Source organism: Pistacia vera, unplaced genomic scaffold (genome assembly GCF_008641045.1).
Source record: "Pistacia vera cultivar Batoury unplaced genomic scaffold, PisVer_v2 Contig475, whole genome shotgun sequence".
Lineage (NCBI taxonomy): Eukaryota > Viridiplantae > Streptophyta > Magnoliopsida > Sapindales > Anacardiaceae > Pistacia > Pistacia vera.
The window spans coordinates 27200-44334 of record NW_022196307.1 but is presented as its reverse complement, the minus strand read 5'-3'; the positions used below and the strand labels follow the sequence as shown (position 1 = coordinate 44334).

Here is a 17135-nt window from a genome sequence, read left to right as displayed (position 1 = left end):
GTTTCTTTTTCATCAAATACAACCAACAAACCACTCTTCAAGCTTGAAGCACCGCTTGTTGGAGCAACAGCCGGACCCTCAAACTCCACTAGAGAAGGTGCCAGAAAAATGAGCCTATGCCTTGAAAAAGAAGCCATGGATGATGGAACTAAGAGAGAAGAAGCTTGAATTGGTGGATGTACGAGTGTGAAGATTTGGGGAGAAAGTGAGGGTGAGATCATAAAAATTAACTTTTAATAAGCAAAGACTGACATTTCGCTATCGAGCAACATCTAATAACCACTCTATAATTCATGCAACTCACACAGTTCCCTTTTCCATGATTTTTGGGATAACTTCATATAAATATCTATAGCCACGAACAAGGTCACGCGACCAGCAAAGCAAGCACTTCGTATCTTCTCCATGCCCAATCCAATAATTTCTTAGCCTTTGTTTGAAAAAGTTTTTTTCCCAAAAACACATGCCAAAGAGCTGTAGATGGAACAAAAGGAAAAGAAAAGAGAAAGGTAAAACCTACCCGACCGAGATTTCAATTTTAAAATTTGGATTTATGAGGCTTTTAAGTAAATTCACCGTCTTGTCCTTCTTAAGAACGGATATTTCTAACAGAATATGACGGTGGGTGGGAAAGTGTCGTTTTGACACCTGATGGGCGTGAATAGTCATTTTTCCAAACCTTGGGTGGGAAAATGTTATTCTCCCATTGAAATATTAGAAATGAAGGTAAGTACGAATGCTGCAGGACAGACGTCATTATATCCAACCAGGGATGAAAATAGACAAAATGCAAAACCGTAACTTTAACATTTTTTTCTCTTTTTTGTTTTTTTTGAATGACCGAGATGTCTGATTAATTTATGTGCATCTCAATTAATCTTTTAAGATTCTAAAATTACGTATCTGATTAAAACTTCAGTGATTACTCTTAATAATAGTTAAGAGTTGGCTAAGAGATCTGATGGCTACCCGAACTAATTTTCTAAGACCTTAAAACTATCATTATTAACAATCAAGAGTTTAGTAAGAGCTTCAATGGACATACCTATTAACAATCGAAGAAAAACTTAACTTATAATTACTTAAATAATATACTCCAAAGTCTTTTCGACGAATGAGATTGGTTACCATAACTTAACATTGTCTCTAGTTATTGATTTTTTGCAGAAACCGGAAAAATATCCTTAAATTAAATTTGCGAGGAAATACAATAACATCCATTGATCCAGTATTAGGCCCAGTTAAACAATTGAAGAAGTAGGACTTACTGGTTTATTCATCTGTTAAGAAAAATCCGTAGAAATTTTCTTCATCTGCACCCGATTTTCATATCTATAAATCTAATGTTTGTCCAAAATTTCCCAAACAGATGCAGCCAAATTCTCTGGGTTAGAGGCGCCATATTGCCGTATGGGAACAAATATAGAGGAGAAAAAAGAGAAGCCTAGACCTGGCTAGAAAGATAGATGATATATAGATGGATGGTATATATCAATCTGTATCGAACAAAGCAGAGATTAGGGCGGGGGTGGTGCCGTGGTGGTGTTGTGGTTCACGAGGCGGCGCTCTAAGGTGGCGGCACCGGACCTCATCACAATTCGCAACAAACACATTAATTTACCAGTTAATTAGATAAATTATAAAGAGTAAAGAATTTGTAATATTAATGAGGAAAATATATAACTACTCCAATTATGGCACAACGTGAGAGTCAGCACATGAGCTGCACCGTCCTATAATCGGCTCTTTTGCTCCCTATTTTATTGACCGTGTGACTGCGGGCTTTAATGGCGCGTTGACATGCATGCAACCTCCCCCCGTCATTTTTCCCATTGTGTTAATTTTGTAGAGCACTCAACCTTTCGTCTGTAATGTTATTTTCTTTAAGAGTTTCATATGATAGAATTCTCATATTGAATTGTTTTATCCTTTCGATCAGTCTGTGTACAAGTTAATATATTAAAACTTGAAAAAAGTAAGGAAAAATAATAATTAAAAGCAGAGTATTCATCAATCATGATCGACCTAAAAAGCAAGCAAGAAAACAAAGAATAAGATGTATTTATTATTAATCAACCAATTATGCAATTAACAAATCAAAGTAAAGAGAGAAAAAAATTTATGGATTAGAGTGAAGGATTTATCGGTTGATCACAAGTCAGAGAGACCATAAAATCCCCAACCCCCACCACCTATAAACACGGTAACCTAAGCCTGGCTTTGGCTAGACGATTCAACTTCATCTGTATTCATCTGCTACGACTTCAATTCCCAAAGCCTAGCCCTTACCTACACCTTACAAACCCAACCGGCTGTCTTTTTCTATCCAATGACAATTATACCCTTCCTTTCCTTCAATGGCGTATCCTACGTTTTCAGTCAGCGTCTGTCTGTCATTCCCGAGACATAAACATTAAGCTACAAATCAACCATTACAGAACAAACCAAAAAAGCAACATGGGTAAATTCGACTTTGTATGGTCTCTTCGTTTTTTAACGCAGAAGACGAAACCAAAGCCCCCCACCCTTTAGCCGCTACCCGCCATGTTTTCAGAGATGTTCAGCACCAAAAACAATACGCATGTCAATACACACTCTCTCTCTCTCACTCACTCTCTTTTTCTCCTTTTTGTTTGACTCTTTGTCTTTCTCTATAAAAGAGTAATAAACACCATGCAAAAAGTAAGTCACTTCCACTCTCATTTCTTTCTCTAAATCTTTATATATAAATTCTTCCTCTCTCATAAACCCTAAGCTTTTGTGATCCAAAAAACCCTATTCAGAAAAATACATGGAGAGTGACAGTATGGACATGGGTGGTTCCGGTGGGACTCTGGCCAGTTCAAGATGGAACCCAACAAAGGAGCAAATAAATATGCTTGAGAATTTGTACAAGCAAGGTGTTAGGACGCCGAGTGCAGAACAAATACAGCAAATAACTAATAGGCTTAGGACTTTCGGTCACATTGAAGGGAAAAATGTTTTCTACTGGTTTCAGAATCATAAGGCTAGGCAAAGGCAGAAGCAGAAGCAAGAGAGAATGGCGTTTTTCAATCGATATATTCATAAAGCTCAACCTGTGTTCCCTCCTTGCGCTAACGGTTTGTTTCGAATACAGCTTCGGACCATATTTTTATTTGATTCACGGAATTTATGAACAATATCCTTTCTTTCTTAATGGTTTAAGAGGACTTTTTGTTTTCCAATCTCCTTTCGATTATTTCGTAGTTCGTGTTTTTATTATTTTAATCCATTTTCAGTTTTCGTTCCAAGCTGTCTTTACATGCAAATGGGCTCGATTTCTGTGTTGAAGACTAAACCTGATGTGCGTCCTTTGTTTAGTGGTTTTTTTGGAGGATTCTTACGAACTTTTTTGTTTGTTCTTTTTTTCATTAATTTCTTTTTAAATTCAACCCTTTTATTTTGGATTTAAGATTAAAATTATCCCTGTAATCTGTGTGTAGCTTTCTGGCATTGTTCATTTCATGAATATTTGCTTGATGCACTTCTTTAAGATTCATTTTTTAGTTTTTGTTCACTTACTTACTGGTATGAATTGTCACTTTTCAACTACTATTTCGTTGAATTTTCCTTCTCTTTTGCCCATTTATGCGGAGTAAACGTGTTTAACAGGGAAGTCTCTTTTTTCAGTCCAATACTTATTCTCACTGCATGCAAATTTCTTTTTGTTCATCAATTGTCGTATTATGTAACATGGTGTGTTTTTTCTTCAGTTTGTGGTCCATATTACTTACCGCGGAGCGAAATAGGGTTCTATCCACAATGTCCAAAGGTGCTACTTCCCGTTCCCGGTGGCGCTAAGAGGAGACCAAAAGTTGAGGAACAAAAAGAGAATACAAGAGTTCTTGGAGGTTCACTGTATGATCCTGAGCAATATGACTACTGTGTCATGATGCAAATGAAAAATATTAACGAAGGCGGCATTGACAATAATCAAGAAACGTTGCCTCTCTTCCCCTTGCACCCAACTGGAATTTTACAAGGAAGAACAAGTACAACCCCTTCTATCGGTTCGACTTCTAGCTCCTCTGAAACTAACACTGCCATCGAAGACGGTTCCTGTGATCAACCCTTCTTTGATTTTTTCTCAGGTCGAGGATGTGAAAATGACTGAAAGGTATAAGGGACTGCACTAACATGCATACACTACTGCTAAATAACTACTGGTTTTCTCTAAGCTCTTCTAGTTTGGGATTGTGAGCGGTAACAAGTGATGGATTTTTTTCTTTTTTTTCCTGCTTTTTCACTCTTGCTAATGTGTATTACTTTAAGAAAAATCCGTAGAAATTTTCTTCATCTGCACCCGATTTTCATATCTATAAATCTAATGTTTGTCCAAAATTTCCCAAACAGATGCAGCCAAATTCTCTGGGTTAGAGGTACCATATTGTCGTATGGGAACAAATATAGAGGAGAAAAAAGAGAAGCCTAGACCTGGCTAGAAAGATAGATGATATATAGATGGATGATATATAGCAATCTGTATCGAACAAAGCAGAGAATAGGGCGGGGGTGGTGCCGTGGTGGTGTTGTGGTTCACGAGGCGGCGCTCTAAGGTGGCGGCACCGGACCTCATCACAATTCGCAACAAACACATTAATTTACCAGTTAATTAGATAAATTATAAAGAGTAAAGAATTTGTAATATTAATGAGGAAAATATATAACTACTCCAATTATGGCACAACGTGAGAGTCAGCACATGAGCTGCACCGTCCTATAATCGGCTCTTTTGCTCCCTATTTTATTGACCGTGTGACTGCGGGCTTTAATGGCGCGTTGACATGCATGCAACCTCCCCCCGTCATTTTTCCCATTGTGTTAATTTTGTAGAGCACTCAACCTTTCGTCTGTAATGTTATTTCCTTTAAGAGTTTCATATGATATAATTCTCATATTGAATTGTTTTATCCTTTCGATCAGTCTCTAAAAAAGTTAATATATTAAAACTTGAAAAAAGTAAGGAAAAATAATAATTAAAAGCAAAGTATTCATCAATCATGATCGACCTAAAAAGCAAGCAAGAAAACAAAGAATAAGATGTATTTATTATTAATCAACCAATTATGCAATTAACAAATCAAAGTAAAGAGAGAAAAAAATTTATGGATTAGAGTGAAGGATTTATCGGTTGATCACAAGTCAGAGAGACCATAAAATCCCCAACCCCCACCACCTATAAACACGGTAACCTAAGCCTGGCTTTGGCTAGACGATTCAACTTCATCTGTATTCATCTGCTACGACTTCAATTCCCAAAGCCTAGCCCTTACCTACACCTTACAAACCCAACCGGCTGTCTTTTTCTATCCAATGACAATTATACCCTTCCTTTCCTTCAATGGCGTATCCTACGTTTTCAGTCAGCGTCTGTCTGTCATTCCCGAGACATAAACATTAAGCTACAAATCAACCATTACAGAACAAACCAAAAAAGCAACATGGGTAAATTCGACTTTGTATGGTCTCTTCGTTTTTTAACGCAGAAGACGAAACCAAAGCCCCCCACCCTTTAGCCGCTACCCGCCATGTTTTCAGAGATGTTCAGCACCAAAAACAATACGCATGTCAATACACACTCTCTCTCTCTCACTCACTCTCTTTTTCTCCTTTTTGTTTGACTCTTTGTCTTTCTCTATAAAAGAGTAATAAACACCATGCAAAAAGTAAGTCACTTCCACTCTCATTTCTTTCTCTAAATCTTTATATATAAATTCTTCCTCTCTCATAAACCCTAAGCTTTTGTGATCCAAAAAACCCTATTCAGAAAAATACATGGAGAGTGACAGTATGGACATGGGTGGTTCCGGTGGGACTCTGGCCAGTTCAAGATGGAACCCAACAAAGGAGCAAATAAATATGCTTGAGAATTTGTACAAGCAAGGTGTTAGGACGCCGAGTGCAGAACAAATACAGCAAATAACTAATAGGCTTAGGACTTTCGGTCACATTGAAGGGAAAAATGTTTTCTACTGGTTTCAGAATCATAAGGCTAGGCAAAGGCAGAAGCAGAAGCAAGAGAGAATGGCGTTTTTCAATCGATATATTCATAAAGCTCAACCTGTGTTCCCTCCTTGCGCTAACGGTTTGTTTCGAATACAGCTTCGGACCATATTTTTATTTGATTCACGGAATTTATGAACAATATCCTTTCTTTCTTAATGGTTTAAGAGGACTTTTTGTTTTCCAATCTCCTTTCGATTATTTCGTAGTTCGTGTTTTTATTATTTTAATCCATTTTCAGTTTTCGTTCCAAGCTGTCTTTACATGCAAATGGGCTCGATTTCTGTGTTGAAGACTAAACCTGATGTGCGTCCTTTGTTTAGTGGTTTTTTTGGAGGATTCTTACGAACTTTTTTGTTTGTTCTTTTTTTCATTAATTTCTTTTTAAATTCAACCCTTTTATTTTGGATTTAAGATTAAAATTATCCCTGTAATCTGTGTGTAGCTTTCTGGCATTGTTCATTTCATGAATATTTGCTTGATGCACTTCTTTAAGATTCATTTTTTAGTTTTTGTTCACTTACTTACTGGTATGAATTGTCACTTTTCAACTACTATTTCGTTGAATTTTCCTTCTCTTTTGCCCATTTATGCGGAGTAAACGTGTTTAACAGGGAAGTCTCTTTTTTCAGTCCAATACTTATTCTCACTGCATGCAAATTTCTTTTTGTTCATCAATTGTCGTATTATGTAACATGGTGTGTTTTTTCTTCAGTTTGTGGTCCATATTACTTACCGCGGAGCGAAATAGGGTTCTATCCACAATGTCCAAAGGTGCTACTTCCCGTTCCCGGTGGCGCTAAGAGGAGACCAAAAGTTGAGGAACAAAAAGAGAATACAAGAGTTCTTGGAGGTTCACTGTATGATCCTGAGCAATATGACTACTGTGTCATGATGCAAATGAAAAATATTAACGAAGGCGGCATTGACAATAATCAAGAAACGTTGCCTCTCTTCCCCTTGCACCCAACTGGAATTTTACAAGGAAGAACAAGTACAACCCCTTCTATCGGTTCGACTTCTAGCTCCTCTGAAACTAACACTGCCATCGAAGACGGTTCCTGTGATCAACCCTTCTTTGATTTTTTCTCCGGTCGAGGATGTGAAACTGACTGAAAGGTATAAGGGACTGCACTAACATGCATACACTACTGCTAAATAACTACTGGTTTTCTCTAAGCTCTTCTAGTTTGGGATTGTGAGCGGTAACAAGTGATGGATTTTTTTCTTTTTTTTCCTGCTTTTTCACTCTTGCTAATGTGTATTATGAGAAAGGCAACCGCTATGTGGAAATGCGGATGGGTGATCTAGCTGTGTTTTGTGGTTTTCTTTTTCGGTATTTCTTGTTATTGTGATGTATTTGTCTCTTTTTTCTTTTTCTCTGTTTGGATTAGGGGATCAATAATATATTGTGGAAAAAATTGGATGATCTGAATTCATTTTTGAGTATTAAATTTGCAGAATAAAAGGCAAAGGTCGAATATTTAATTATTTCACGACTTGAGGTACCTATAGCAATATCATTCGGTGATACGAGCACTAAACCTGCTTGGTGGCTGCATGGCTCTATTAGTATATTATACGCATACAATAATAATAATAATAATAATGTGATTTACTAAAGAGTAATGTTACAGTTATCGATGGGTGTGTACCGAATTTGTGCATCGAATGACGTGACAAAATCCTAACCGTTGATTTATTATTAGTTAATATTAATCAACGGTCAGGATTTTGTCACGTCATTCGGTGCACAAATTCGGTGTAAACTTTTCGATAACTCTATCATTTTCTTTTACTAAAATATATCTTGCTCTAATATTGGGATGAATTAAATGGTTGATTCTGTTTATCTTCTCCATCCTCCAATTCAGCAACTGATTTTAAAATTTCGAGATAGCAACATTAATTGATATAGGAGTGATCACTGGAGTTTGTACCCGATAATTTTAGTATCTTGAAAAATTAGTGAGGTATGCGTAAATTGGTCTGGACACTTTCGGTCATTAAAAAAACATTAATTGATATATAAATTCACTTGTTATTTTCAATAACTAAACAAAGTGCATGGCATGCAAAGAAGAAAATTCCCTGAATGATTTAGTTAACTGAGCACATTTTAATTTAGTTTATAATGTTTGAACAAAATGTAAGAACAAACACGTTTTCCAGAATGTAAAGCGTGAGGAAAAAAAAACGTTTTTATCGCAAAACACTTCCTCTCGAAACTCCCAAATGCTCCGTTTGCCAATTGCTATTGGGCTGGGCTTCCAAGGCCCTTCTAGATATAATGAAAGACCCACCACCTAGAAACTATCTCAATCAAACCCTTTAACGCCTCCTGCCGTCACCGTTACTCCTCTGGTCCCTGCCGAAATTAAAAACTGTTACGGTGACTGCCAGATAACGTCAATATACGGAGTCAGCGTTCATCACCGAGTTAAACAATCTTTCTAACAGAAACCGTTAACTTTCTTTTCCTCGTCAAATTCTCTCTCTAGTTTTTGCTTATTGGAGAGATGAGGATTTGGTAGAGAAAAAGATCTCTGTTTCTTTGTGGATTCTAATCCAAACCTCAAAAGGTAATCTCTCAAGATCATCTTTCATGTTTAACTTCTTCTTCTCTTTCGATTCATACTTTTTTTTGTTTGTTTTTGAATCTTGTATAGAGGTAACCCTTGTTTTTGTTCAGACTTTTATTTTGTTTTGGTATTTCACTAGTTAGACAAAAAGAAAGAAAGAATTAATCTTGATTACAGTATTCATCAATATAATACATGGTTTATCAAACGTTAAGTGAACGATGTTAATTTGAGGGGTTTACTGTTTTTTTGTTAAAAAACAAAGTTGATTTATATGGGTGCTTGGATTGACTTTGGTGGGATTGGAAATTGATTTTTACACCTGAAACAAAAGTAACTATATAGTGGATACAGTTTAAAAATGGGGGAAGATTTGCTTACGGGGTTGTCTATGGAGAATCACCACCCATCGACACTGTTATCAATGGATTCGAGTGCAATAGCACATGAAGAATTGGGCAGAGAGATGAATCGTTCAATGATTCTCTCTAGACCACCTGATATTAATCTCCCGTTATCAGCGGAACGTAGTCCTCCACCACAATTGTGGAATTCGGATCCTTTTGATATACTGGAGGTTGGCCTTGGACCTCAAATTAACGAGTCTGATACTTTGCTCAACGCATCGAAGACCGGGCGTAAATGTGCCAAGAGATTAGATAGTGTATGGGGTGCTTGGTTTTTCTTTACTTATTATTTTAAGCCTGTGTTGAATGAGAAATCTAAGGGAAAAGTGATTAGGGATAGTAATGGGGTTTTGGGTTTTGATAAGTCAGATCTTGAGCTTGAGGTGTTCTTGGTTCAGCATGATATGGAGAATATGTATATGTGGGTTTTTAAGGAAAGGCCTGAGAATGCATTAGGTAAGATGCAGTTGAGAAGTTATATGAATGGGCATTCACGCCAGGGAGAGCGTCCGTTTCCATTCAGTGTTGATAAGGGGTTTGTTCGGTCTCACAGAATGCAGCGGAAGCATTATAGGGGCCTTTCAAATCCACAGTGTGTGCATGGGATTGAGGTTGTTTCATTGCCAAATCTCAAGGGTCTTGATGAGGAAGAACAAAAGAGGTGGATGGAACTTACAGGTAGGGATTTGAACTTCTCAGTCCCACCTGAGGCTAGTGAATTTTCTTCATGGAGGAACCTTCCCAACACAGAATTTGAGCTTGAGAGACCTCTTCCTACATTAAAGACTCAGCAGCAACCTCATCCAAAAAAATTGCTTAATGGTTCTGGTTTAAATTTGTCAACTCGGCCTATGAGCCATGCAAATGGTGGTGGAATAGATCTCTCACATGTATGCAACAAGAGGAAGAAGGATTTATTTCTACAGGGGAACGATGAAGATTGTTGTTTGGTCATTAATAATCAACATAATGATAGAGTTCAGGATGCAGAGATGCACCCCATTGAACCGTCATGGTTAAATGAGTTTAGTGGGGTTATGAAGAATGTTTATGGGCCAGTTACGGCTGCAAAAACCATATATGAGGATGAGCAAGGATACCTAATAATTATCAGTTTACCATTTGCTGATCTTAAAAGGGTGAAAGTCACTTGGTGGAATAATCTCACCCATGGTGTTGTAAAGATATCATCTGTGAGCACAGCCTGCATGCCATTTATCAAGAGAAATGATAGGACATTCAAGCTTACAGATCCATCCCCTGAGCATTGTCCTCCTGGGGAGTTCATTAGAGAAATCCCTCTACCAACGAGGATTCCTGATGATGCCAAGCTAGAAGCATACGGTGATGAAACAGGAACTGGTCTAGAAATCATGGTGCCTAAGCATCGTGTAGGACCAGAGGAACATGAAGTTCGTGTTTGCCTTCGCCCTCATCTTAGTGCAAATGAGCTCCTGTTATCTTGACAGAGGCCTGTACTGGAAAATGTAAGAGTAGTTATCATCAGTTTTCCATTATTTTGTATCAAAGAAAGGAAAAAGTTTAAATCATGCAATATAAATGACTTCTTTTTTTTTTCTTCAAATTTTTGATCTCGTTTTTAATTCCAATGATCTCTTAAACTGATAGTTTGGTGTTTGTTTTTATGCATATGAATAGCTTTGGTTTGGGATTGCTCCTGAGCTTTCCAGGTAGAAGTTGTTGGTAAAGTGTTTTAAGGACAATGCCACCTCATCATGTAGTGGATTTCTACTAGAGTTTAGAATGAAGTTGTTAAGAGAGTATATTTTATCCCTTTGGAGACCTCGAGCGAGTGTTTTCTGGCTTATGGCTTATTGCTGTGTTCTAATGCTGTATGAGAAAATATGGGATAGAAGTATCGATATCGTTAGGAAAATTGTACCATGTTCTCAAGTCAGTTGCTTGCCAGCATAGTTACTGTATATATGTTTTAGATTATCAATGTTTAACATCTTGTCATGTTCCTTTTGTTTTATTGGTGCCCAGCAATTTGATCCCTTGAATTGGTCCGAAGTTGACAAATGTATATTGTTGGAGCATCTATTTCAAAGATGGACATAGGTAATGTTGTAGATTCCATATTCTGAGTCTGGGTCTAGCCATGCAGCAGTTAGAGGAATTCTTCTCCCTTGGCGAACGCTGTTAACTATCACAACCAGAGCGTCATGGCTGAGGACTGAGGTACACATTTGCTTTGCATTGGAAAACTGTGAAAAACTGTAGGAATTGAAATACAAATATACTTAAAATCACTTCTCTACTGGTCCTACTAGTTTCCTAAAGTATTTTTATCTCCAGGCTTTAAGCATAAGAAATTCAACACTGACATGCCCATGCTGATCTATCTCCAATTCCAGGTCTCAGACTTTCTCTGAGTTTATAACATAACTGAGACTGTAATTTATAAGTCTGCCAATTTGTCACATCTTGAAGGAACTGCATGAATTTCCAAGGACAGAGTCTTAGGAAAGTGAAGGGCAAATTACGCAGAACAATATCTTAGCAGAATAAAACAGCTACCACACAATAAAGGATTGAAAGGGGAAAAAAATTACATTACTATAAAGAAAAAGATTAAAAACAGGGCCACATCATATAGTTCGAACACCAACCAACTGAAATTCATATAAAAAAAAAAAAGCGAAGACACCATATTCATCAGCCCAAACCATCAAATCCTATTACTTAATCCACTTCCTCAATCTTGGGGCCAGCACCACTTCCGGCACCAGTAGAAGGACCATCCTCCTCCATGCCTCCGCCCATATCACCACCAGCTCCCTGATACATCTTCGCAATTATTGGGTTGCAGATGCTCTCCAGTTCTTTCATCTTGTCTTCGAACTCATCTGCCTCTGCAAGCTGGTTTCCATCAAGCCAATGAATAGCCTCATCAATGGAATCTTCAATCTTCTTCTTGTCGGCAGCAGGAAGCTTAGCACTGATCTTCTCATCCTTAATAGTGTTCCTCATGTTGTAGGCATAGTTCTCAAGCGCATTCTTTGCCTCCACCTTCCTCTTGTGCTCCTCGTCCTCTGCCTTGTATTTCTCTGCCTCTTGCACCATCTTCTCAATTTCTTCCTTGGAGAGTCTACCCTTGTCGTTTGTAATAGTGATCTTGTTCTTCTGTCCAGTGGTTTTATCCTCGGCAGAGACATTCAAAATACCATTAGCATCAATGTCAAAGCAGACATTGATTTGTGGAACTCCCCTCGGAGCAGGAGGAATGCCAGAGAGCTCAAACTTGCCCAGCAAGTTGTTATCACGAGTTCTTGAACGCTCACCCTCATAGACCTGAATTAACACACCGGGCTGGTTATCAGAGTAGGTGGAGAACACCTGTTCCTTCTTTGTGGGGATGGTTGTGTTCCTCGGAATCAGTACAGTCATAACTCCACCAGCAGTCTCCAAACCAAGAGATAGAGGTGTGACATCGAGCAACAAGAGATCCTGCACCTTCTCGTTACCCTCACCACTTAAGATAGCAGCCTGAACAGCCGCACCATAAGCAACAGCCTCGTCGGGGTTGATGCTCTTGCAAAGCTCCTTCCCGTTGAAAAAGTCCTGTAGCAATTGCTGAACCTTGGGAATCCTGGTGGACCCACCAACAAGAACCACATCATGGACCGAGCTCTTGTCCATCTTAGCATCTCTCAAACACTTCTCTACAGGCTCCATGCACTTCCTGAACAGGTCCATGTTCAGTTCCTCAAATCTAGCTCGGGTGATAGTTGTGTAAAAGTCGACACCCTCGTACAAAGAATCAATTTCAATTGTAGTCTGTGCAGTAGACGACAATGTTCTCTTGGCCCTCTCACAGGCAGTTCTCAACCTTCTCAAGGCTCTAGGGTTACCACTAATATCCTTCTTATGTTTCCTCTTAAATTCTTGAACAAAATGGTTTACCATTCTGTTATCAAAATCTTCACCACCCAAGTGAGTATCACCAGCAGTGGATTTCACCTCAAAAATACCCTCTTCAATGGTCAAAAGAGATACATCAAATGTACCACCACCAAGATCAAAGATAAGCACATTCTTTTCACCAGAACTACCAGCTTTCTTGTCAAGCCCATAAGCGATAGCGGCGGCAGTTGGCTCATTGATAATACGCATCACATTAAGGCCAGCAATAACACCAGCGTCTTTTGTGGCTTGACGCTGCGAGTCATTGAAGTAAGCCGGCACTGTAACGACGCCATTTTTTATAGTGGTGCCTAGATACGCCTCAGCAATCTCTTTCATCTTAATGAGAACCATTGAGGAGATTTCTTCCGCGGAAAATTGCTTCTCCTCACCCTTATAATTGACAACAATCATGGGCTTGTCACCTGGGCCAGCAATGACCTTGAATGGCCATAGTTTCATGTCAGCTTGTACTGAAGCATCACTGAATCGTCTCCCAATCAAACGCTTGGCATCTGCATACCATCCAATACGACAATTCAGTCAAAACATAATTCTAAAATTCCAATAACTCAAACTAAAACTTAACACTGCTCTGTTTGGCTCATCGAAAATTAGCAGACAGTGTAAAATTATAAAGCTTACGCTAGTGTAATATGTTACAATTATCTTAATATTATGATAATATTTTTCAACTCCTACGAAAAAAAGTAGTGCTTCCTTTTTTTTTTTTTTTTTTTTATATGTCAGCCATATAATAGTTTCAACAACTTGAAAAAATTTCAATTCTTCCAAATATTAAAGAACAAAAAAGGGCACACTACCTATCCATTACGCTATTTTGATGTGCAAATATTAAATAGTATAGTCAATAATTATCAAATTCCTGAATATTGCAAAGATTTAATTTTGCTAAATTTGTATTCTTTTAAATTCATACAACAGCACCCTAACTATTCTCATCTTCTACAAAAAGAAGAGATAATACCTAAGAGCCGGAACTAAAGTAAAGAAAACACAACATAAATTCAAATTCGCGGGAAAAACTAAGAAGCAGCAGTTGAAAACGTACCAAAAACAGTGTTGGTTGGGTTCATCGCGACTTGATTTTTTGCTGCATCACCGATCAGACGCTCGGTGTCGGTGAAAGCAACATACGACGGTGTCGTTCTGTTACCCTGATCATTAGCTATAATCTCCACTCGATCGTGTTGCCAAACACCTACGCATGAGTACGTCGTCCCCAGATCAATTCCAATGGCAGGACCCTCTCCTTTACCAGCCATCGCTTACCCAGAATAACTAACCAGAACTCGAGGGAAAAAAAAAAAAAAGAAAACAAAGAATTTGATAGCTTCGCTTTGTGGTGCTTGTTGATTCACTCTCTGTGAAAAGTAAGGAGCAGGGCAGTGTTTATAAATAAAATTTGATTTCTGGAAGGTTCTGATCGTGGAGTGTGAACCGTTGGATTAAAATTACTGGTTTAAGACAGGCAAGGTCTCCCCCGCTTTCTTTTTTGGAATTCTAGTGGGTTCGAGAGATTTCTATGTTACGTGGCCGCAGATACTTAGCCGTAGCATGTTTGCATCTTTTGTCATTGGTTGATTTCTATTTGTTAATGCTGTATTGCTGTGTGATTGGATAATTTTAGTTACTGTTTAATTTTTTCGGAATTTTTTAATTGCGTAAGGAAAGTATACGCGGTCTCATCATTCGCTTTTTCTTTTTCTTTTTTATATTAAACTGTCTATAATTGAAAAAGAAAGTTACTATTAACTAAAATTGACATTCACTCACGTTTCTTCGACGAAATCACCGCTATCGCGATTATAAGCCGTACTTTTCTAGATTAAGGGTCTGTTTGATGTTTTATGGTACCAGTTATAAGGATAAATTATTATAGTGAATCATCGTAACGGTTTTGAGAAATTTTTAATAGTAGTTTTTAAAATATTCAACCTATATTTGAAAGTTTATTTTCTAATGGTTTCTGATAATTTTTTAAAATGATAAATTTATATATATGTTCATAAAAATACTCAACTTCAACTAATACTTTGGGAGTTTTTTTTTTTAATTATCAATACTTAGTATCAAAGTTCCCTTCCAAGTTTAATTTATTTATAAGTTCTTTTATTGTATATTATTTAATTTATTTGTATGTTATCAGTTAAATATGTAATTTAGTTGATGACATTCGTTATGCTGACACTATTAGCATACTTGATAATTTGACTTCCACTCAACAAATAGATTTGCTGAAAATATATGCAATAGAAACCAAATTGAGCTTCCCACATTACCAATGAGTTCGGTTTTCCATTGAATAACCCAATTCATATCCAAGAACAACAAACTCTGAAAGAGAACTGTTCAGAAAATATAATAGTGGAAAGGGGTTTCTTTGGGATAAAATATTTAAACCGGCCAAAACACCCCGATTTTGGGTGTTTTATAAACCCCTCAAAAATATACTACACTGGTTTTGGGGGGTTTTTAAACCAGTCAAAACAAGTTTATAAAAAATTTGGGAAGTAATGGTTTTAGAACACCTTAAAACCAGTCTAATTAAAAACCCCATAAAACCGGTGAAAAAAAACTCACAAGCAGACCCTAAGGTAATTCTATTAACCCATTATTTGATTTGAAATTTTTATAAAAATAATCTATAATATAGCGAGTAAACTTTTTTTTTTTTTTTTGGGCCAACCGATAGTTTAATGTCACTTTCTGACTTATAAACTTTTAAAATATCACTTTATTATTCAAATTTATATTCAGTTTTCGATTCTGATATTATTACGACCCTAACACCACTATTATTCTCTTCCTTGATCTTTACTCATCAAAGTCCCTCAAACCTACTCTTGAACAAATAAGTAATTAGGGTTTGCATAGTCATACTCCCCAAGTCAAATTCTGATAAATCTCAAACACCAAAATCTAACATTTTACTACCAAAACCAAAAGACTCATCAGTCTCTTCTCTTCAAAAGCCCTAACAGTCTAGAGTGAGTTTGTTTTTTATTCGCTGTCGAAATATAAATATAGGTAGTAAAATAGTATTTTAAAAATCTGTAGATGGAAACATATCCTTAAGTCATTATTTGGGTGGGAAAAAGTCGTTAACTCATAATATAACTATATCAAATTATATATTGGACTCTTGAATGAGTCATTGATTAAAAATTTCTATCTAGACTATAGTTGAATATTTTATCTGATGTGATAAGAGGAAATAAATGTACTCTTTTAAAGTGGATTTTAGAATATGGTGGTAAATAACAATAATGCTTCAGACACCGAGACTGTGCACCGAATTTTTACACTAAATTACGTGTCACCTGACTCAGACTAGCCACATATCACTTTAACAAATATTTTGCGAGTGAACGGCCGTTCATCAACTATGGATGACCGTTCACTGTTATTGGACGGACGTCCATCAAAGGTGGATGCCTTTCCATGCGAAATGAATGATGGACTCCCGTCCATATTATATGGACGGGAGTCCATTTACTATGGACGGGTGTCCACCTATAATGGACGCCCGTCCATAGTTTAAATTTAAAAAATTTGAAAACAAAAATCATGGACTCCCGTCTATATTCAATTGACGGGGGTCCATACTAATGGACGGGCGAACAACTTTAATGGATGCCTGTCCAAACTTTAAATTAAAAAAAAAAAATTATAAACAAAATTAATGGATTCCCGTTCAAATGTTATGGACGAAGTGGACGCCCGTCCATACTTTAAATTAAACAAAAACTTATAAAACAAAATTTTTGGACGCCCTCCATACGTTATGGACGGGCGTCCCTAATAAATGTTTAATGTGTCACCTAAAATGAAATTTAGGTTAAATTAAATTGGGTCCCAAATTAATTTTAAAAAACTGCAAGCATGCTTTTCTTCTTCGTCTTCATTCCCCATCTTCGCTCTTCTTCTTTGTCTTCAGTCCTCATCTCCGTTCTTCTTCTTCATCGAAGTTCTTCATCTGCCGCTATTCTTCTTCAAGTTCCTCATCAACCATTATTATTGTAAGTGTTTTAGTCTATTTGATTTTTGTTCATCACATTTTATTGGTTTCGATTGATGATTGAGCTTGTTTTACAACGTTCACTTCTTTGTCTTGGTGTGATGTGTTCATTTTTTTTTTTTAGTGTATATTTTTTGAAAAACAGTTTAGTTA

The 17135-nt window shown here is 37.1% G+C and overlaps 4 protein-coding genes across 4 annotated transcripts; 3 read left to right on the top strand and 1 right to left on the bottom strand.

The window, feature by feature from the left end:
• The first annotated feature begins 2791 nt into the window (after nt 1-2791).
• LOC116146239 (WUSCHEL-related homeobox 2-like) lies at nt 2792-4232 on the top strand. The gene is made up of 2 exons (XM_031431645.1): nt 2792-3101; nt 3735-4232. The coding sequence occupies exons 1-2, from the start codon at nt 2792-2794 to the stop codon at nt 4133-4135; spliced, it is 711 nt and encodes a 236-aa protein (XP_031287505.1). The 3' UTR covers nt 4136-4232.
• A 1564-nt stretch (nt 4233-5796) lies between these two features.
• LOC116146238 (WUSCHEL-related homeobox 2-like) lies at nt 5797-7242 on the top strand. The gene is made up of 2 exons (XM_031431644.1): nt 5797-6106; nt 6740-7242. The coding sequence occupies exons 1-2, from the start codon at nt 5797-5799 to the stop codon at nt 7138-7140; spliced, it is 711 nt and encodes a 236-aa protein (XP_031287504.1). The 3' UTR covers nt 7141-7242.
• Nucleotides 7243-8506: 1264 nt separating this feature from the next.
• LOC116146266 lies at nt 8507-11286 on the top strand. The gene is made up of 2 exons (XM_031431678.1): nt 8507-10500; nt 10673-11286. The coding sequence occupies exon 1, from the start codon at nt 8968-8970 to the stop codon at nt 10477-10479; it is 1512 nt and encodes a 503-aa protein (XP_031287538.1). The 5' UTR covers nt 8507-8967; the 3' UTR covers nt 10480-10500; nt 10673-11286.
• A 388-nt stretch (nt 11287-11674) lies between these two features.
• LOC116146265 (heat shock cognate 70 kDa protein 2-like) lies at nt 11675-14343 on the bottom strand. The gene is made up of 2 exons (XM_031431677.1): nt 14013-14343; nt 11675-13455 (listed from the first exon to the last, which is right to left on the bottom strand). Exons 1-2 carry the CDS (start codon nt 14224-14226, stop codon nt 11720-11722), a joined length of 1950 nt encoding a protein of 649 aa, XP_031287537.1. The 5' UTR covers nt 14227-14343; the 3' UTR covers nt 11675-11719.
• Nucleotides 14344-17135: the final 2792 nt, after the last annotated feature.